At 35.6% G+C, this 22943-nt stretch overlaps 1 protein-coding gene across 1 annotated transcript in view; it reads right to left on the bottom strand.

Annotated features, from left to right (window-relative positions):
• Positions 1 to 276: 276 nt before the first annotated feature.
• The window catches only part of ENPEP (glutamyl aminopeptidase), an 86822-nt gene continuing 64155 nt past the window's right edge, over positions 277 to 22943 (bottom strand). The window contains exons 12-20 of the mRNA XM_030797830.1: positions 19771 to 19907; positions 19587 to 19642; positions 14339 to 14489; positions 13237 to 13310; positions 13023 to 13127; positions 12771 to 12941; positions 9230 to 9370; positions 2770 to 2848; positions 277 to 1083 (exon numbers count right to left, since the gene is read on the bottom strand). Coding sequence (XP_030653690.1) covers positions 931 to 1083; positions 2770 to 2848; positions 9230 to 9370; positions 12771 to 12941; positions 13023 to 13127; positions 13237 to 13310; positions 14339 to 14489; positions 19587 to 19642; positions 19771 to 19907 — 1067 coding nt within the window. The 3' untranslated portion in view covers positions 277 to 930. The remainder of the gene's footprint in view (positions 1084 to 2769; positions 2849 to 9229; positions 9371 to 12770; positions 12942 to 13022; positions 13128 to 13236; positions 13311 to 14338; positions 14490 to 19586; positions 19643 to 19770; positions 19908 to 22943) is intronic.

Below are 22943 nucleotides of genomic sequence, written 5' to 3'. Positions count from 1 at the left end.
ATTTAGTTTTAAGAAATAATCTGCCTTCACTCTTTCCTGAACAGTTTCCAATTATTTAGCTTTTTTCCTCTAAAATCCATGGAGCAGAGTTAAGCACTATGTTCCCTCTAATTACATAGCATATTTGAAGGAGCTTTGTAAGGAATGGAGCAAGAGAAGAGAGTACTAAGCATGAAAAAGGCCAGATTCTTGAATCATATTTGCAATGTGTTAAATTATTTGGGGAACACTGCAGTCATTTTTATTCAAGAGTCAAGTGACACTGGAAAACAATACTTTTTCAAGATAATCATTTAGATTTATTTTTAAAAGGAGACGAGAGTTCTCTTGTTGATTTTATAAGAGCAAAGGCAACAGTCAGCCATTCTTTTGGCTAATTCATACGATCCTCAAGTAAAACTTAAGCCCAGGTTACTTTGGTAGGATTTAAAGTAGTAAGACATATGTGAATAAAATGATATTAGGTCTGTGTAATTCTGAATAATAAAATAAAGATTAAGATGGTAATATTGGTCCCTCAAGTACTGGTATTTAAACTTTAAAAATCAATCAAGAGAGAAGATTAAGTGGTGTTTCTTTGGTACGAAAAATGTAAAGCTAAGACCAAATTGTTTTACTTCACAGATTTAAGATACAAAGAATGATATTTAAAGATATTAAAATAACTATTACATTATCTTCAGTTTGTAAAGAATCTCTTATGAAGTACACTTAGAAGAAATCCCTGAGTATATTAAGTACTCTATTAGTATCTTTCTTCATAAACAAAGAGGAACAATTTAAAGGCTTTGCAAGACATATAAACACAGTGCTTAGTAAAAGCATTATCTGTTTATAAGGCTCTCTCCATCATTCTTGTAAATTAGGCCACCAAATGCTTAAGAGGAGAAACAATAGATTCACAAAATTAAACTCTAACATTTGAATACATTAACCACTCTCAAGTAAATTTAAAAACCATTCTCTGATGGTGTTTCTGTGTTGTTTTAGCCACTCAATGTTGTTTTTCACTGTTTCCAGAACTTGTTCCCTAGATTTTTCTCCGGCTCCAGCTTGTGGATATTTTGCAAAAAAGCTCTCCATCTAGAAAAAAGAGGGGAGTAATTAGGATTGTCATTTATAGCCAAATTAGTCTTCAAGAATTTCATTCACAAACTGGATTTGCTTCTTTCTTACCTAGAAATTCAGTATCACTGCACAATGTTGAGCTACACCTCTGGCACGTCATTCAGACTGAATCCATCTCTCAGATTAGCAATAGTTACCCATGGCTTTTGGATCCCCGCAGCATGTCAAACCAAAATAGGCTCTGACATTTTGGGGAAGGATGGCAGCATGTCAATCGCTAGCATGCCCATTTCTGTTTCTGCTGCTTTCTCTATTTTCTCTGAATTCCCCAAGGTGTTCCCTGGAAAATCTCACCTATGGAGTGGTGGTTTTGCTTAGCCTTTCACTCCAGGAGTCTGGAGTATTTTAATGTACTTTCAGTTCACTTATTAAGGACTCATGAAACAAATCTTTCTTAAAATTAGTGCTGTACTCCCTCTGGCCTCCCAAGCCCTACCCCAAACTCAACTATACTGGGATTATTTGCTATAAAAATAAGAATAATTTGGTTTTTTAACATACAGAAAACTCTTAGCATTCTAATATCTAACACAGAGATATTGAAACTTCTTACAATCTCTACGTGTTCAACATGAATAGACATTTTTCCTCGTTTGGACTTGAGATATTTGAAACCTGAAAGATTTGAGATTAGTTTTGAAATTGCAAAACTATGAATTCTGAATGGAATCAAATCTTGACCAACTTGTTCCAGAGTTACATTTACAGGAGAGGCGAGACTTTCTGCCCATGCTTTCGTGAGCTGAACTGTCTGGTGTGGCCTTCTCAGTCCCCCGCTGCCTCAACTTTCTCAGCTTTTAAACTTTCTTAGAGGCTCTTTGAATTGTTTTACGTTTAGAAAAAAAATAGGCGTACATTTTATTAGATACAAGAATTATTTCTCAATTCACTATGTATACTTATCAAGATAAATGAAAACATATTTTACACCTTAAATATATACAATTTAAAAATACAAAACCAAAAAGAATTCTTTCTTTCTCCTTGTCTTCTGTGATTTGAATTGAGAAAATATAATTTCTATTTGAAAAAATAGTTTCATTCTATCCTGTTACTGGGTATATACCCAAAGGATTGTAAATCATTCTACTATAAAGACACATGCACATGTATGTTTACTGCAGCACTATTTACAATATCAAAGACTTGGAACCAACCCAAACGCCCATCAATCATGGACTGGATAAAGAAAATGTGGCACATATACACCATGGAATACTATGCAGCCATAAAAAGAATGAGTTCATTTCCTTTGCAGGGACGTGGATGAAGCTGGAAACCATCATCCTCAGCAAACTAACACAGGAACAGAAAACCAAACACCACATGTTCTCACTCATAAGTGGGAGCTGAACAATGAGAACACATGGACACAGGGAGGGAAACATCACACACCAGGGCCTGTCAGGGCAGGGGGTGGGAGAAAGGGGAGGGAGAGCATTAGGACAAATACTAACGCATGCGGGGCTTAAAACCTAGATGGCGGGTTGATAGGTGCAGCAAACCACCATGGCACATGTATACCTATGTAACAAACCTGCACATTCTGCACATGTATCCCAGAACTTAAAGTAAAATTTTTTTTAAAAAAGTTTCATTCTGCTCCTTCTTGGACAAATGCAGGGGAATTTATCTTCATACCTGCCACAGTTGCAGTTCAGTGTTGAATGGCTCTGCTATTGTGACAATTCGGCCAAGATTTCTGTTATTGAGTGTATATCTGGAGAGAAATTTAGAGTAAAAGGAAGTGTAAGTGCTCAGAATGTTACGTATTTTCTCTAAATGCAGCTGTTTCCTTTTTATTTCATAGTTTTTAAAAGTAACTTTCAAAGTAAGCAAAACACAGTAAGAAAACCCATTTTACTTAAAATCATTCTATTCAAGATATAAATTCTTTGTAAACTCTGCACTTTTGTTTGTAGACAAATTGACAGCACCCTCTCAGATATGGAAGACTGCTTGTTGTAGTCCTCAAATCTGTTCTTTTTTTTCTGCACACATGAGCGCCCTGCTAGAGACTGTTTCTCAAGCAGGTAACCCAATTCTTACCAACAGAACATTAGCACAATGTTCAACTGCAGCCTCCTTGCTTAAATAAAGGGAAATTGCTTGCCTAGACTTCTTGGTTTTTTTTCTCCTCTTCCCCCAAGCTAGAACATGTACATACCAGTGAATCGGCTTCAGCCGTGCAGATAGGATACTGGCCTGGCCTCACAAAGCAGAACCACACTAACAACTTGGACCACTCACCTCAGGAGTCTAACCGTAGTGAGAACTAATTACCCACACACGCCCTTTCAGCGGCTGCCTTTCTATGTTTCCGTTACGGCGGAACACCTCCAGCATCATTATCCTAATACTCTATGCATCTTCCTACTGGTACAGAAATTTAAATATAGGCTATTTATTCTGCTTTCAAAAAGCTTTATTAGTTGCTGGCATGTGGGGGTTATGATCTATATCAGTCTGCCTAAGCAAAGAAGTTCCAAGACAGAATTTTAAAGATGATATTCTATCCCTGTTCTTTCTGCATTTTCTTTCATAAAAAGCAAGAATCAGAAGCTTCCATATAGACCACAAATGGTTGTGATAGAGGTAAAAAAAATCTCATCACAACTAATCACAGTGCAAGAAACCCACAAAATTATGTATAAACCTTAAACCCCTGGAATGTTGAGGAGGGATACAAGAAAATATGTACACTGCAATAGGATAAATTTTACATTTAAAAATTATTACAGGCTGGGTGCGGTGGCTCACGCCTGTAATCCCAGAAGTTTGCGATCTCAAGGTGGACAAATGGCTTGAGGTCAGGAGTTCAAGACCACCCTGGGCAACATGGCGAAACCCCATACCTAACAAAAATACAAAAAGTAGCTGGGCGCGTGATGGTGTGCGCCCCACAAGTAGTCCCAGCTACTTTCGGGGCTGAGGCGGGAGGATCGCTTGAACCGGGGAGGTCGAGGCTGCAGTGAACCAAGATTGCGCCACTGCACTCCAGCCTGGGTGACAGAGTGAGACCTTGTCTCAAAAAAATTTTTATGTATATATAATTTTTATAAATATTAAATGTTTCCATTCCTATATATATATATATATGCAAAAGCAGAAATCATGACGATAAAAGCTGATAGTTTGTTTTATGCAAATTAAAAACTTTTATACTGAGCTGGGAGGTGATGGTTTGCCCTTGTAATCCCCGTGACTTGGGAAGCTGAGATGAGAGGATCCACTGAGCCCAGGAGTTCAAGACTCGTCTGGGTAACAAAAGAGTTTTATACAAAAAAAAAAAAAAAAAAAAATCCTACCATATACAAAATTAAAAGCCAAATACTAATTGAGAACAAATTGTTGCAATATATATGATAAAGAGCAAATATTTTTGCCATATAGGTGGGGGGAGGGGGGAGGGACAGCATTAGGAGATACACCTAATGCTAAATGACGAGTTAATGGGTGCAGGAAATCAACATGGCACATGGATACATATGTAACAAACCTGCACAGTGTGCACATGTACCCTAAAACCCTAAAGTATAATAAACAAAAAAAAATAAAAATAAAAATAAAAAAAAATAAAAAAAAAGAACCCTTACAAATTGGTAACAGGGGGAAATATGCCAGCATGAATTTAGCAAAGGAATGAAAATGTACCAATGGGAAAAGAATAAAATGTTCTCATAATCAAGCATGATTTCAGTGTACTAGGTCCAGTGCCCACTCTTATCACAGATGCCACTGAATTTAAAGCCAATGTATTTTTTCATCCCTAATGTCATCAGTCATTATCTAAAATGTGATTCTGAAGCATTAGTGACGCTGCCCCTGACACATTTCTTTCTTGCCTCTGACACATACTTTCTTGCCTCTGACACATTTCCTAGATTTCCCCAGGCTCTTGAACCCTTTCACCTAGCCCTCTGGAACTGTCTCTTTGCAGGGAACACTACTTCTCATTCTCACTTAGAGAATGTTTATATTCCCACATCCTTTGTAGCATCAGGTCAGGACATAGAGTCAGTGTGCTCATGCTCCCCATTGCTGCTTCCAGACCAGCATTCTTCCAGCCTCTTTAAAAACCTCTGTTCCCTTATGTTATTCCCTTGCATTTAATGATACATTTTGATACCTGCAGGACTCCTCCAAGCCATGCCATCATTCTAGGTAATTTCCAGGTCCACACAGATGAATGATATAACATCTCTTCTCTTAGTTCCTTAACCTTATTTCCAGTGACATTTTCTTCACTTGACTTCAGCCACCAAACTCCTATGATACTTTGTGATCATCCATAAGTCATCTGCCTCTAACATTGTTAATTTATTCACCCTCTATGACATGTTATATCTTTCAGTTTCCACTGTGACTGTCCTTTCACTTTACCTGGACTTCTGGGCCTTTGACTATTCCCACCCCTAGTATCTCTTAAACCATCAGGTCTTCCTTTTCTTGCATTTATTTCTTTATGTAGTTTAGATTCCATGGTCTATCATTTTGAATAACATTTTTGCCTGAGACCTGAACTTTTTTATACATTAATAATTTATGTATAATAAAGTATACATGTATTTGTGTGACTCTTTACTTAAAATTTGTCTCTACTCAAAGCTTCATGACGACAGAGAACCAGGTCTGTTTCTCCTTACTATTGCATGCCCGATGCCAGTCATAATGCCTAGCACAGAGTAGGCGCCCCACAATATTTACTGGATGAAAGAAATGTAATTTAAAATGAGATATCAGTTTTCATATATTCAATTAACAAAGATACATAAAAATAACAACACTGAGCATTGAAAAGGGTTGGAAAAATAGGCAGTTACTAGCAACAGTTTTTAGAATGGCAATTCTGCAACATTTATCAGAAACCCTAAAAATAAACACATCTTTTCACCCAGTAGTATTACTTCTACCATTACTTGTATTCTAAAGAAATTGTCAAGGATATTAAAAAAAACAATGAAGGATTCAGTGTACAAGACTGTTCATCAATACACTGCGTATAGTTGTAGGGGAACAATTCTATTGTCCAACATATAGGGATTGGCTAAATAAACTAAGATATATGTACACATTGAAACATTATTAAGCCATTCAAAATAACATTGAAGATGCATACTTAAAGACGTGAAAAGACACCCACAATATAGGATGATGAGAAAAAAAGGCAAGTTATAAACCAAATTTATAATATGTTTCTATTTCTGTAAATGAAGTTAAACAGCCATAGAAAAACTCAAGGAGAAACAGTAATATGACAATAGTAGTTATTTCTTGGTAGTTGCATTACAGGTAATTTTTGTACTCTTCTTTCTGTTCGTATGCATTTTGTGCAAAAAACACATACCAGTTTCACAATAAGAAAATATGAATTTAAAAAAGCAAATCACACTGAGTTGCTTTGACGAGATTCTATAGATTCAAAGAAAGTCTGCTAATTGCAGCTAATAAAACAATTTTTTCAGTGACCTATAATTTCTGTAATATTTATTTCCGTTTTGTCTAAAGGACATATTTAGAAACTAGCAATGAATATGCTGAGTGAAAACTGCAACTACTTGTTTAAATACCAGAAATGCCAGAACAAAATATGTACACCTCAGGAAACTAATATCATATAAAGTATAGGAAATAAGGGAAAATATACTGCATGCTTATCATATTGGTTATTTTTAAAAACTAAAATAAGGATTTAATTATATTTTAAACAATTTGAAAAAATACAAATATTGTCTTCTTGGATTTAATATTTATGCAAGTATTATTATGTTATCCAAAGAAATAATTTTAATACACACAAAACTTTTAAGTGCTTATTAAATTGTTTGGTTTATTAGGTAGTATTTGAAGGGTTTCAATCATGTCCTAATGACTTAATTTTTCATCTACCGTCATAAACTAAAATCACACCACATTATTATTGGGTCAACTCAACTTCACGGTTTCATCTAAGAGTTTATTGGAAGAAACAAAAACAAAGAATAATTTCTGAAGTATCTTTGGGACTTTGTGGCTAAGTCTCAAATTGGCAAGGACATTAGTAGTGTGGCCATCAGTTGTCATAAAATCACATGACAAAAGCTTTATTTAAATAGAAGCTTATTTATTTCAGGATGACAATAAATTGTTCAGAAATGGAGATAGTAAAACTATTCATCCTGAAATTTGGAAAATGTTCAAGTGTTTGGAAATATTTGGATAAAGTTTGGCTCATTTTTGTTTAATTTTTATTATCCAATTTTCATAGGGAAGTTCTGTTTATTCAAGCCAAGTACAATTAATATTGGGTGTTTGTGTGTATTAGACATGTGGTTATTGTGTAATTTTATGTTTGGGGCCATTTGAAATAATATCTCATGAGAATTAGATCATTAGATTATGAAGAAATGCTAAAAGCCTTGGGCAAGAGTTTTGGAGTACTTCTGGAAATAGTTTATCTTCTTTTTTTATCTTGAAAAATAATCAATTTATCAGGCCTAATACATTTATTTTAAGGCCAGATGCTTATGTACTTTATGACAAGGTAAAACCTATTTTTTTCTACTTCTTAATTTTCCTGAAGTGAAACAACTAATTTTTAAAAATGAAAAATGCGTTATTTGAAATAAATCACAGCAGAGCTACTCAAATAGTCTTTGAAAAATATTTATTCAATAAATAATAAGTTAATGGCCATTTTATGCAAAATAAAACAGTATTTACTTATCTTTTCACAATAACTCAAAAGTAACTTTTGTGCTTCATCTACATAGGTTTCCTGCACCATACACCACAGAAAAAGAGGTAGTTTTATGGTCTTTTCAATTAAAACAAAATACTCAGTATTTATCACTAGCCATATATTTTTCAAAACGGAGGGTATTACCTTGCATGATACAAACCGTTGCATCTAGATAATCACATATTCTTAATAGGTATAGTCATTCATTCTAAATTAAGCATTTCATTTAAACAATCATAAAAGTTGAACAATGCACATGTGCGCACGCACACACACACACACACACACACTCACATGCATACCAACCAATCTTCATAGAGATGGATGAACAGTGACACTCAATAGTTACAAGAATAGAAAAGGTAAAAAATTTATCACAAATAGGCAGAAGCAATGTAGTGTATTTTGGTTGGGAGCTAGAGGTAGAATCTGAATCTCAGAAGGAAAAGAAATGTAAATGGACATAATAGCACCCTGGTGAGTTGTGGGGTAGAAAAGAGAAAATAATTAAAAGTTATAATTGGAGTTGATATTTCTCATAAGGCAGTCATTATCAATGAGACAGTGCCGCTGGATTGACAGGAGAGATTAAGAGGAGATAACACAGGCTATTTCCTAATGTAAGGATTACAGATGGTAAAGGTCTTTTCATCAATGTTTATACGTTTATTTGGGACATACGTTTATTCTATACTCTATTTTATATTCTGTCAAAGAACTGCCTTTTGGATGGAAATTGTGCATTATATTTAGAGTATCAGAACCAAGAGCAGCAATCTTTCTTCTGCACGGGGCTGAGGAAATACGAAGTTTGGAAAGGCATCTCTTTAACTGATTTTGCTCTTGTCCTTGCTAGTTCCCATTTTAAAAGTTCTGCTGCCTAGGAAATATAATTCCCTTTTAAGAACCATTCAAAATACTTGAAACTTCATTATCTGGTCAGGATAGGTAATAGTTATCACCCACGTAAGCTCAGTATGATATAGAACTCTAATTTGAACCCAGGTCCAATAATTTTTACCTAGCTTTCATCAAATATTAATTGAGAACTAAATATGTGCCTGGCATTATGCTAGGTACTAGCACAACAGACAGAATTGTATTAACTTCTTTTAACCAAACAAAAAATAATGCAATTTAGTCTTCCAGATCTCAGAATCCTATAGGTCAGTTGAAACAATAATTTCCAGAAAAAAATTGTTCTTAAAATTAACTAGTACGTTGCTTCCCTGGAAGGACAATACCATGATCCTTTACCTCTAATAATACGCCATTTTAGATATTGTATAGATGTCAGGGACAGTGGCCCAAAGAAAAATGAAGGAACCAGTAGATAGTATGAAACAAAGAGAACAGCAGACCATTATCAGATCATCCCACCTGTTGACTAGATAGTCCCAATTGAGTTGTATCCAATTCCAGGCCATGTTCTTCCCATAGCTGTTATATGAGATATATCGAATGACTGTAAACACATCCTGAGTTTTAATAAGGTTTGTGTCCTTGAGCAAATCCAAATACCTAAGAGAAGCCAAACAGAAAAACAATTCAAAGTGAACTTTTAATGTTCACCCTTAGCTAAATTCCAATACAAAATAGTTTTCATGCCAGCAATTCAATTCTTGAGGTATCAACTGACAAAGTTAATTAAATATGACAAATGATGAAAGACAACTTAAAATTTTCTGATATGTTTAACTGTTTTTAAAGACCAACCTATGATTTTAAAGACTAGTGGAATGTAAACTATAAAACATTTAACATTAAATTATTTTAGAAGCACCAAAAACAATTTTAAAACACAGAATTTTAACCATTAATATTTTAAAACAGCATTTATTGAATAGAGTACTTCACACACACACTTATCTATTATCCCACTGGATTTTTAAAAGAAGCCAGTAAATTAAGAGAATGTATCTATGCTCTTATATTCTATAGGAAAGCAGTTGTTTGCTCCATCCTAGATTGTAAGAAATAATCCTAAAATGTAACCTATATGGTTATATTAGTTGGCAATAATTAAGAATACAAATAAGTACAAGATAAATTAAATGACTAAATGGATAGGTTTAATTGTATGCCATGGCTATACCTAGAGTAGCACTTCTAGCCCAAGATCTTACAAGCATATATTGTATTGAAAAAGTGTTTCCAAATAAGGTCAGCACACATTTTATTCACTATGACAAGGGAACCTCAAAAATAGATGTCTACTACTGATAGATTAGATGTATTTTCATGTTACTCAAGTCTTGCTGCCCCATGGCATCCTACCCATTGGCTTAATTAATTTATATCTTTAGGAAGATATGAGATAATAACTACAACAAAGGGATCACTGTTCAACTTGAGTTGTGAGCCTTTGAGAGTCAGCCTTTGTCAAGGAGGAAAGATATTTCTAAATTATGTATGCTTTTATTAACATATCAAGACCCTTAGCATACTTGACATAGAAATTTACCCTAAATGAGACTGGAGAAAACTCAAGCTTAAATAAAGTCCATGCCACATGAGAAACTGGAAAACACAACCCCTTAAGAACAGGTCTATAGTTTAGCATGTATTTTGTGCTATGCCAAAATGGCATGGGAGAGTGATCGTACATCGTAGGCAAGGTGAGGTGAATATACAACTGAGTTTAAGGTAATGATCCTGGTTCCTTTGACTTGTGGGTCTTGTTTATGGGGACCTATCAGTTTCTTCAGCCTAGCAATAAGAGGCAGGGATGCTGGAAGACCTGATGGGAAAACAAAAATACCATACATACAGCACAGGTACTTCATGAACAGAAGCAAGTGACTGGGACCACTGCTTTCATCTCTGGATGACAGATAGTGCACCAGAAGGTAAAATGTGATCAATGAAAACTCAGTGGACTCTGGCCCAGACAAAAATAGGTAAACACCTTGAGGCCAAAGCAGCAAAAATCAGAGATCTCTTTCTCCATCACCACAAGGGTGGCATCTCTCTCTGTGCAGAAGGACCATGAGGAAGGGAAGGAACTCTAGAAGACTGAACATTTACTCCAAGAGACTATTTCAATGAGAACTCTAGTTTAACAACTCATTTAAAAACTAGACTGGCAGACAAAAATAGTCAACATCAGTTGTTCTCCCTCTCACTGGCTCATCACCCAACAGTGTGAGAACTCTTGGGAATAATCAGATAGAAAATCAAGGTCCTACATTTTCTTTGCACTTGCAGTTGTGTGGGTAAATCTACTTATATGAAAATACAACATATCAATCACATGTTTCAAATAAGAAAGGGATTCCAAGGAAGCTCGTACTGCAGCTTGGACTTGCTGCAGAATCTTCTTTTACTCCAGTCATTATTTGAAACCAGAAGACTCTGTAAATGGTGAAAGTAACACACTCAGTTGTGAGATATGTTGCTTCCAAAATTAAACAAAAAGTTTATTAAGCCCACTAAAATAATCTTTTTCTGTGGCATGTCAGTCAAGGTGCAATAAATTTCTTTTACTTTGGAGGGAATGTTGTGATATGCTCTAAACTATTGAACTTCCAGAAATTGCACTAAAGTGGTGGGATCCTGAATTTATTTCATCCCCTAGTTCACAAGGTTCTTACTAAGGCATCTAAAGTACTTGCTAATTTTCCTACCAGATACAATCAGCACAATGCCATCAAAGTAACGAATTAGTGATGTTTTGTGAAATGTGAAAATGATCAAGTTCTTTTTGTTTTTTTTTTAAATAGATACTAGGTCTCACTATGTTGTCCAGGTTGGTCTTGAACTCCTGGGCTCAAGAAAACCTCCTGCCTCGGCCTCCCAAAGTGCTGGGATTATAGGCATGAGCCACTGTGCCCAGCCAAGATGATCAAGTTCTTGATGAACTGTCATGGCAGAGAGCAGGAGAATTAATATACAGCCCTGAGGAAAGAGGCCAAAGGTATATTATTGGCTCTGCCTGGTAAAAGCAAACTGCTTCTGGTTGTCCTTTTAAATTGGTATTGCATTGTAATTTACTGTTTACATTCTGCCTCTCCCATGAAGCTGTAAGTATCTCAAGGATAGATGTCATTTTTATTCATGTTTTATTCATTTTTATTTCCAAAATCTATATATCTATACATAGAAAGGACACCGTAAGTTTTGGTTAAATAAATGAAGTAAATAACTCAGACACTATAACTAAGCAAAAAATGAATTAAGAAAGAAGCTTGTTGATTTCGAGTATAAATGCAGAGTGGGAAATGAGTCATAGATGAGCTTTGTGCCTTCTGAGTAAAGGGTAAATACATTTGTGGCAGACACTCCTCTTTCTCTACTCACAGAGCCCAGTTTTGCTCTGATACCATTAGATATCCTTGATCTTAGGTAAAACAGACTTCTACACCAGTCCCAGATAATTCTAATTGGCTCAAATCAGCCAAAGGAATTCAAGTTCACCCTAGTGAGCAAAGGATCAAGTAGTAGACCAGAGTGTGACTCACAATGATGAAGGGTGACCCAGTTCTGGATTATGAGGGGAATTTGAGACAATTGTCCTGTTGGCATAAGAGACAGAGCCTTGTGAAGAAACTCTTTTGCTCCTGTCCTACCTCCATTACATATGTTTGTGTAAAAACAAAATGTTTCAAGCTCCAGAAGTCATGAGACATCCAACGTGTCAATCACTGAAAATCAGAAAGAGAAGAGCCTGGGTCCTGGGTGAAAATGTTGAGCTGCTGCACACAACTGGAAGATACCTACCTCCAGAATGTGTTCCTATGAGATTACGTTTCCTTATTGTTTAGGCCAGTCTTACATGGATATTTTGTTTCTTGCAGGGAAAATAACTTTTAGTGGATTTTTCTGGCAACAAAACATCATACTTTAATCCGACTCTTAAAGAGACTGTGACACATAAACTATTAAATACCATTCATATATGTGAAATAAAAGCCCAACTTACCTTGACAAAAGAGTAACACTCTTCACTGATGCTAATCCATAGAGCAGTTTTTCTTTTTCTTGAGCTAATGAAGTTTTCTGGTATTGCTCAAGAGTGTAGTTCCATGAAATCTCATTGCCAGAGTTCTGCATCCCATATCGATACACCAGAAGCCTGAGATTTACGGGAAGACTAGAAGAAGAAACAGTGTTTCAGAGATTTCCACTACTCTTTTCTCAATTGTCTTCTAAACATAACAATGTGAGTAATCACCTTACAGTCCCATTTAGCCACTGCTCAAATAACAAGGAAGCATTGTTCAAGGCTTCTCTGTCTCCCATCTTGCACGCAAACCCTAACACGGAGGAACGGAGTAACCTTAAAAAACAAACACACACAAATCCAGGGCCTTAAGCACTTTTCAACAAGTCTTAAAACAAAAAACAAATGTTAAATGAATTTTAGTTGTTAAAAAGTGAGAAATAACTTTGTGACATGGTCTCCAGCATCATTCCATCCCAGAGAATCTGCAATAGGCTTCACTTGACCTTGGAAGTATTCCTGAAATAAAAGTATTATGTATAATAAGTAATAATTTACATATCAGTAGTATCCCAATTATTATATTCAGCAGCCCCTGTTATAATGTGTTTTCCTACTAATTCAGAGAACTTTGCGCTTGTCCTTAGAAAAACAATGTATTTAATTTTTATCACATTGCAATTTTGCTTCAATCCTGAAAATATAAACCATCCTGGACCTTCCTGTAATGTTTTATAAAACTTTGGATAAGGACCTTTTAACATCTATTTCTTAGTTAACGTATGTAATAAATAGGAAAACACTCAACATACTTTCTGCACTAAGAAGATTGTTTAAGCATATACGAAATAATAAAAATAACTGATATTTGTATATTGCTTTAGGTTTTACAAAGCACTTTCATATTATTTGATCCTCACTATCCCATTACTGTAGGCAGGCAAGTGCTGCCATTCCTAATGTACAAAGGAAATTAAGACTCACAAATGTCAAATCATTTGTTCAAGATCTTTCATTTTGTAAATAGAAGAGCTAGAGCTTTGAATCCAGAATTTGTTTAAAATTACAAGTATCCTACTTGCGTGCTACAGAAATCACAAAGCAAAGAAATGGTATTTAGATGACTACATATAATAAAATTTCAATGCGGAAATACCAGCAGTAAGAATAAGAAGATATAATATTATATTTTAGAAGAATAATTCATTTTAACATAGATAAAGTCCATTTTAAAAAAGATCTAATTAGTATTTATTGTTTAAAATGTTGTAATTTTAAGTAAAATATTAATTGTTGTATTCCTTCTAACACTAAAATGCACCTAAGTGGTGTATGTATGCAGAACAACAAACTCTGATGTACTTCAAATTGAAAAAGAATAGACGGAGTAGCTTTGCTTTGATTAGTCAAGTCATTGCACTTTCTTTTGATTCCACCTGGCAAGCAAACATGGTTTACATCCCCAGGAGCTCCTTCTCTCAGAAAGCATCCTATTCTACTAATGGCTAAACATTTACTTTCATAAGATACCATAGCATTAACATCACCTCAATCATAGGATATAGCTCTTTATCATCTTCAAACATGCTAATGATGTAGGTTACAGCTGAAATGACTCTCTGCCATGGTAAAAAATCCTCTTCCCTTTTGAGATACTTGGTCAAGTTCAAAGCCACCTTATAATCTAGAAGTTGAGCTCTGAGAAAGACAAAAAAAAACAAAAACAAAAACAAAAAACCCACAGTTAATTAAAAACCACAGACTTTAGTTTCCATTTAACTGAAAGTTCTGGTGATCAAAGCATCCCATGTTAATGAGGATTCTTCCATTCAACAATCAAGGAATTGCATTTATTGGTTGAAGCCCAATCAAAAACTTTTGTCCAAAATTATATAGTAGGGCTTTCATACATTCAATAGTAAGGCATTAAGATGTACATTTGAAAAAGCACAACAGCAAAATTTCAAATAAAACAAAAGCCATTTAGCTGTACAGTTAATATTGACAAATAGAAACTTTTAAATTTTAGGTCCCCAAATGGATTATAACATATAAATGCACTGTTATAAATGTATTTTGTTGAAATTATTTACATTTGCTTATGAAGAAGATACATAAATAACAGTACTCATTAATCCTGAATGCTTAAAACATTCAAATTGAACTTTTATTTTCCTTTATAACATCTTCTTTCTTATACAATTCCCAGTAATAGTCATTAAAAAAGTAAATTTTTCTCTTCTATAAAATTTGAAGATACTATTGACATTTCAAAGGTTAAAGAATCCACTTTCTTCCCCTTTCGAAAGAATTTTAGAACCTTTTGAAATCAGCTCAGCTTTCCCCACTTCCCTGTCCTGTTTTTTTTTACTCCCTGTCTCATGAAATCACTCTCTCAAGAAACCACTGGTCCAAGAATCTCTATTTCTGACCCTGCTTCTAGGGAACTCAACTCAAGATTACTAGCATTCTTACTCAACTTTGGGTCTCAAACTCTGTTTAAGTCCATAGACAGACAGCAATTCTGAAGGCCAGACTTGGTTGAGAATTTTCTTTGTTCAAAAATATTCTGTTTATATAGTGAGAGCCCAGCCTGGGGGACTTAAATTATAGAAGTTTACTATATTCTATAGTGTAGAGAGGTTGGAAGCTACAGCTTAAAATTTCCACCAAATAAAATGGAGAAGAGGACAAAAGTCATATGACAGCATTCTTGCTCTTTATATTGGGCTAAGGCACCTAGGAAGGTGGGGGGACTCTTAGAGCAGAAGGTTTGTTTTTTGTTTTCCTGAGTGTAACTTGGAAAGACTGCACAGTCCTTCTTAGAGAAGCCTGAGTTAAGTAGTTAAGTATAGTGTCTTGTCAAACATGGCTCTCTAGAGGGACAATACAAATGGTTGAGAGGTACCTGGGGGAGTAAAACTGACCCCATGTGCTTGGGTTCTTCGGCAAGTTTTCAGGTGGTGTGAACGGCATAAAAAGTTCCCAGCTGTCTAGTCACTCAACTGAACTTGCCAATTAAATTCAGGTTTCTGGCATAAAACAGTCATTTTGCAATTAACTAAATTACCTTTGGATTCTTTTCCCATTCCTCGTCTTCTCACTTCCTTTAAGGGAAGTCCATGAGAGGATGGGAAAAGTTGCTTATAGAGTTCTGTGTTGTTCTCTGGTCATCTCTGCAAACACTTACAAAAATGTTTGTATCTAAGGTCCATGATCTTGGCTTGACTGATGTTCATCTGCTGGTTCTTATTTGCTAATGTGGCCATTACCTTGGATATCCTTGGAGCCAGTGGTCCTTGAAACCTGCCTGAAATTCTGCTTAGATCATTAGTTTAGATGGTCCTTTCAGCTGTTCTCTTTGCCATTCCTCCCTTACCCAGTGACTCCTGCCCCCACCCACAGGCTTGCCAGAGAGCACACTCTGCTTTCCCTTATGTTATTACCCACCCTCTCCTGGCTGTAGCAAGAAGTGGGCTGAAGAAGATAATATAAAGTAATTGCAAACAGAAAACAAAAAACAACAAAAACTATTATAACAAGCAAGGGGTGGGGTGGGGGGAAGAATTATTTCTGTGTCTGTTTTGGCAAGGCCCCAAGACTAAGTCTCTTGGCCTATGATCCAAAAAAAGACGCAGGACTCCAAAGCAGGACTAACATGGTCAAGAACAGGACTGTGTGAGTCTTTGCTGATAGCCCACCACCAGCCTATAAAAGAGGCTGGAGAAACTAAGGAGAGACATTTTAGTGGAGGCCTTTCGAAGAGTGCTGTCAGTATACTGAGTACACTATAAATGCTCTCCCATCCAAGGGCTAGGGGACCAGATATTTTTCTGTCTAAATAAGACTCAGGAGAGAGGTTTCAGTGGGACCACTCGAAGGGGTTTACCTGTGCCTCCTGGAACTTGGAGGCACCGTGGCTTGGTGTCTGACACCCCGAGAAATCTAAAAGATGAGAGGCTATTTGGCTGCTGCTCTGGCCTCAGGGTGAAGAGATGGGACTGCATGGGGTGGCCTGTTCTTCCAAATATTGCCAAGGAAAAGCATACATGACAACTTCCTATGGACCAGAAGTGGGTCAGAAGTTTCCACCTGACCACCTCAAGGAAACTGCAGGAGAAAGATCCTTCTCAATGGAATGGATATGGGTGACAAAAATCCCATAAAAACACAACACAAGGAAAAGAATCAGCATTAAACATCAACAAAGTTCAGAGAGGACCAAAAGTAGGCAGCATATCAGGATTTTTCTCCCTCTCACCTACTCTCCCTCCCTGTTCTCTTTGCCTTAACTTTGGAGAAACCAGAGGCAGCACGGTGACTGGGGAGACGTAGAAGTTCCAAGCAGAGAAATAAAGAGGAAATCAATCACCCCATTCCCATTGCAGGTGACTGGCCTGAACCTGGCCTAAGCTGGGGGCAGGGAGAAGCTTTAAATGAAGTAGAAATCTTTGATGATTTTACTTGACTGAGCAAATTGTGGAACTGAGAGGATTTGGATGAACTAGAGGTGATGAGTAAATTTCTTACCTTGACCAAAAAGGGCATATGCCCAGCCAGGGCAGTAAGAGTACTACCTCTTCAGATCAAGTTGGAAGAGACAGGTGAATAAAAAATACATGTATTTTCAGATGTATCATTTAGTTCTGATTATTAAATATAATGGTTACTACATTCATTTGAACACCTCAGTAGACTTGTGTAAATTCTAATCCTGCCAGAGTTGCTCGCTTATTTACGCATTTCTTCTCTCTTCCACCCCCTCCACCAAAGCTTCTTAGTGGTCTTAGCTTAAGTGGTCTTCAAAGCTGTCCTCTTGGCTCTAACCAATGCTGGTTGAATCTGTTTCTCCCTGAGTCCCATTCTCCTGATGTGCTGCAGAACATCATTGAGCCAGGTGATAGCTCAGGTATTTTCTAGTTCTCTTGTGTGATCCTGCATATGTTTTCAATTTCAAATTTGTTTCATTTTCTTCCTCTCCACAGCTCTTCACAATTTTATGGGGCTGTGGCCAAGGAGCTAAGCAAATGTGAGAAAGTCTTTCAGTAGTGTAAGTTATTTGCTTTGTACTCAGTTCCTCAGAGAGAGGTGTTCAAGAGGCTTTCACTTCATCTTGGAATAGAAAGGACCTCCTATATTGTGATGCAAATTAAACTGTAAAGATAGTATGTTCTTTGTAATTTCTAACAGTGAAGAAGCTGACCTTTGGAACAGGACAATTTAAAAATAAAAACCAAATGATTCTATTTTAAAATACTTATTGATCATTTTATTTCATCATTTAATTTCCCAGATTCTATTCTACACAGTGCCTGGCACATAGTAGGTCCTCAATGTTTATTTGTTAAATGAGTGAGTGGTATACTGTAATATAGTGAAAATAATCTATTACATATCCAGGAGGTTAAACTTGGAGATTCATTAGAACATCATATTGTCTATTGGCTACAAAATGAGTGTAGATTACAAATTCAGAAGAACTCTTCTAAATGCAGCTTCACTACTAATTAATGGCGGATGCATTTTGGTCATGTAATACAATGTATTGAGTTTCTACATGCCAGATAATCTTTTAATTGTTTTATGTCCATTATCTCATTTATTCCTCACAGAAGTCTTATAAGGTCATCTCTACTTTGGTGATAAGAAAATTGAGCCAGAGAGAGGTTAAGAGACTCACTTAAGGCTATATGGAACCAGGATTTTAATGGGGTTCAAGAGCCTGTTTTTGAACCCCATAATTCCTTCCTTGAAATATGGCAAGGTTTTCTGACTTTCAATATACTATCTAGGAATTCTATGTAAAATAGTTTCCCCACGCCTTTAGTACTACTATACTATTCTTCCAGCTCTCTATTTAGTCAGTATTTATTATCAACTATTATTGGCCACGTACACTCAGGAGCTGGGTTTGGGTGCCTACCCTCATGAACCTTCAGTTTGATGGGTGAAATGCACAATTAATAAACAATAACAATAAAATATTATGAGGAAATATAGGGTCCCATAAGAAGGATACCCAATCCAGAGAAAGAGGCCATGGGAGGCCACTGAGGGAAGTGGCTCCTCATTCTTAGTACATTGCTCATATCTAGAATGAGCCCACCACAAAGTGAGAGAAATAAAATTGGCTGTGTCCCCAGCTTCTGCAAAGTGCCAGGAACCCAATAAATGCTTGTGAAATTACTGGTGTTAGACTATATGAATTAAAAAAAAAATAGAGGTACCATGGATACTACTTAGTTCTCCCAATCTACACTTTTTCTAAAGAGCAGGTTACCTTCAGACTATGAGAAAAAGAGTCAAATTTTCGAAATGGTCCCCTAATTCTGATCAGTTCTAAAGCACCATAGCTCTTTCTTCTTACCCCAGTGACCTGAACAAGATTTGACAATTATAGCCATAAAATCTTACACTGGGTTTGGGCTCACAGAACTGAATTACTAAAATACATTGTTTGTCTTTTTATTAAATCAAATTATGAAGGTACACTTTTGATCAGTTTCAAATGTCACTTCTAATTAGCTCAAGGATCCTGATATAGACAAACCATACTCAAAATCAATAGGTTAGGTGAGTTTTTGTGTATACCTTAAGGGCTAATGTCAGTATTTTGACTATTAGGCTCATGTGAACATTTGAAAAGAGAGTTAAGGAAAACAATAATGTTTTAAATAGTGGCTTTGGATATTTTAAGCTAAAATTGATTAATACTTCAATGTTTAATTCATTTTTAAAAGATTTATGACAAAACCCATAGTATTTTAAGTAATTTAGTCTCATTCTAAAACGCACCTTGCCAAGGCAAAAGCATCATCAATAAGACTTGCACGATCTGCTGAAGAAAATGTCTGGGAAGAGGGAGAAAGAGAGATAAAAAACACAATTGTTAAGGCAAAGCATGTTGAAAAAAGTTAATATCATTAAGATGCTGTTCTTAGAACAAAAATAAAAGTTTCCAACCATTGCTATGTCTTACCTTGTGGTTCAAGGAGAGCGCTGTAGCTATTGAGTCCCAAGTTGCTACTTCATAATTTACACGATAAAACCCAATATGATCTGGGTTTATTTTGAGAAAAGCATTTCCACTAGGATTAGAAGAGTTCAAAGTGATTCCTGTGGTAGTAAATAAACACTAATGAGCAACATGTTTGCATGCATTGTAAACACAGAGAAATTAGACCCCGAGGGCAAAAAGAAATGAAAAGAAAAGAAATATTAGCTCAAGGAGGCAGGTTTGATTTGGATCCAAAACCCAAAGCCTAATTTTTGCTTAGTTGCCTAACTTTAGAATATCACTATAATAAGTGAACTAAAAAAGAAATAAGTAATATAAATAATTATACTGTAATTTATGATGGATAGTTTTTACTGGCAGAAGCTTGCCAAATGGGTGAAATAATTTTGTGCTGGTCAATCCATCAGTAAAAGAAAAAAATGCCTCAAGACAGAGAAGTCCATGCCTTCAGGGGTAGTCCATAGATCCCTAATCATAGTAGATTGATTACACAAAGAATATTCACCGGGGCAGCCTGGGAAGGGGATACAAATGTAAATACTCAAAATAATACTTTGTTTATTAAAATCAACATTGAAGTTGATGGAAATGGCTATTGCTAAGCAGGATAATACATTGATAATCAGCAACACTTTTAAAATGTTACTGTATCAAGAAGACCTGCAATAGAATTGAGATCTGAATGAAACGTTCTTGATTTTGTAATCAACTTCATACTTGTTCTTCCAATTTATTTATCTTTGTAAAGCTGTCTACTTCCTATTTCAGTTGGTTACAACAATACTTTTCCATCAGTGGATTTATCAAATTAGCATTCTTTCTAAAACGACATCCATATATATGTCGGGCTCTATTGTATATATTTTAGGAGCCCAATGCTGAAGGAGCAGAGACTAATGTTTTAGGTAAAAGATACGTACTTAAAATAATAGCTATGCTTTGATATAACCATGTTTGTTAGCGTTACTCCTATACTTTTCAGTTCATACATCATACACTATTTTGTTTACATGGACAATATGCAATTTAAATAATGGTATAAGAACGTAGTATAGTTGAGAAGTTTCAAATATTTTAAGGTACCAACAATGTAGGTTGTGATATTGAAAAATAGGAGATGATGCTGGAAATAAAAGCCTGGCTTCCGGTATGAAGAGTCACATGCCACGTTAAGAATCCATCTTATGAGAGGAGAAAAGAGTTTTAAGCAGAAAAATAGCATGCTCAAGTCTATTTTCTGAAAAGATTTCAATAGTGGTATGGGAGATATTTTGGAGGCGATTCTAGTGATAAGAAGACTAATTTAGAGTCCACTGTAGTCATGTAGGGCAATAGAGGATGAGGGCGTTCACTAATGTGGAGATGATGAAACTAGAAAGAAGTTGATGTATTGAAGAGACTTATCACAGGTAAAATCAACAAAATCCTTTTTCTGACTTGATGTGGACAGTCAGAGGAGGGGAAAATGGATTGCACAACTGGATGAATGATGGTGTTGCCAGTAGAGAATAGAGGAAGGTAAGTCAGTTTGGGAGGAAATATGATTTAAGTTTTGGAAGTGTTTGCAGGGTCTGGAAGATATCCAGGGCACAGTAGTTTTTCATAATATATGAGTAAGCTCTCCAACAAGACAATAAGTTTCTTTAGGAACTTTCAGAGTAGGTACTTGATAAATTATAAACCCTTACCTCACTTATGTAGAATTTCTCTTTCTTTGTCATCCTCCCATGGACAAGTTGTTGAAAGGAAGCTAATCTTTTGGCATCTGTACACTTTGAATGTTTGTATCAGAAGGAGAGTTGCTTGCTAAGCATAAAGCCATATGTTACAGGAGAAAGAGCATGAACTTTTGAGTCTGACAGACCTAGGATAAAATCTTTGCTCTGTGACTTACTAGCTGTGTGATCTTGGCCAGATCACTTGACCCCTCTGTGTCCCAGTTCACCCCAAGGAAGACAGGGACAAAAATCCCTCACAGGGCTGTTGTGAAGATCAAATAAGATAACATAGGTAAAGTGTTGGTCACATAGTTATGTGTTACGTATCCAACAGATGGTAGCTATCCTCATTATAATGAAAGGGGATATGCTGCCAGTTCTATAAATAGCGAAGCAAATATAAATAACGTTGAGAAGTTCCTGGCAATCCATCTAAATACTGCCATATTTTAGTGTGCTTTATATGTAACTAGTTAAGCCTGTCTAGAGTTACTGTGATTTTTCTCACTTTATAGGTGAGGAAGCTGAGATCCAGGAAGTCAGTAGTTAAGGACTTTCCAAGTTCATGCTACTTTTGAAACAGTTGTCAAGAGCAAAATACTGTTCAGTTGTTTAGTTACATAATGAGTAGAACTAAAATACTCTAGTAAGATTAAAATACAAGACTAATATACTGTATGTTTCCTTCTGTTTCTCCATTAACTATTTTTTTTCTGATTATAACAATAGTATGTATTCTTTATGGAGCACTTAGAAAATGCAAACAAGTATAAAGAAGAATATAAAAATTACCCACCACAGTTAACATGTTTTTACCTGGTGTGTGTGCGTGTGTGTGTGTGTGTATCTTCTATATGCACACATGCACAAACACACAACAAATATAATGGGACCCTACTGTTTTTATGATTAGTAATCCTTTTTTATTTGAAATTATATTTTAAACACCTTGCAATTTCATTTTATATATTTGGAAATCTAAGTTTAATGGACATATAATGCTGTATCAACTTAAAAACTGTTTTGTTCTGTTTCTTATTAGTTCTATCTATGCCAAAAGGTATCGAATAAGTTATTTCTGAGTAGGAGCTCTTTCTAGAAAATTCTTACTTTTTTCTTTTATTATTTGCCTAGATGACAGAGAAAAGTGATAATTACCTTTTCAAAATTTCATCCAGAGCCTCTTTAATTTCAACCCTAATAGATTTCAGTAACAGAGCACAGGAAACATTTCTTTAATGTTACTATCTATTATAAATAATTATAACAAATTTAGACAAGTAGACAGCTTATGATAGCCTGAAATTCCTAGAGAAAAAAAAATTTTCTTAGGTGATATAAATGCTGTGTTGCACTAATCCTTTAAGTGAATTATTTTTCAATGTAAAATTACAGAGTTTACCTCTTCTTAAATTT

The sequence above is a fragment of the Nomascus leucogenys genome, chromosome 18, assembly GCF_006542625.1.
Source record: "Nomascus leucogenys isolate Asia chromosome 18, Asia_NLE_v1, whole genome shotgun sequence".
In the NCBI taxonomy this organism is placed as follows: Eukaryota; Metazoa; Chordata; class Mammalia; order Primates; family Hylobatidae; genus Nomascus; species Nomascus leucogenys.
Note: the sequence above shows the minus strand (reverse complement) of the source record. Positions and strands in the feature narration are given on the sequence as shown.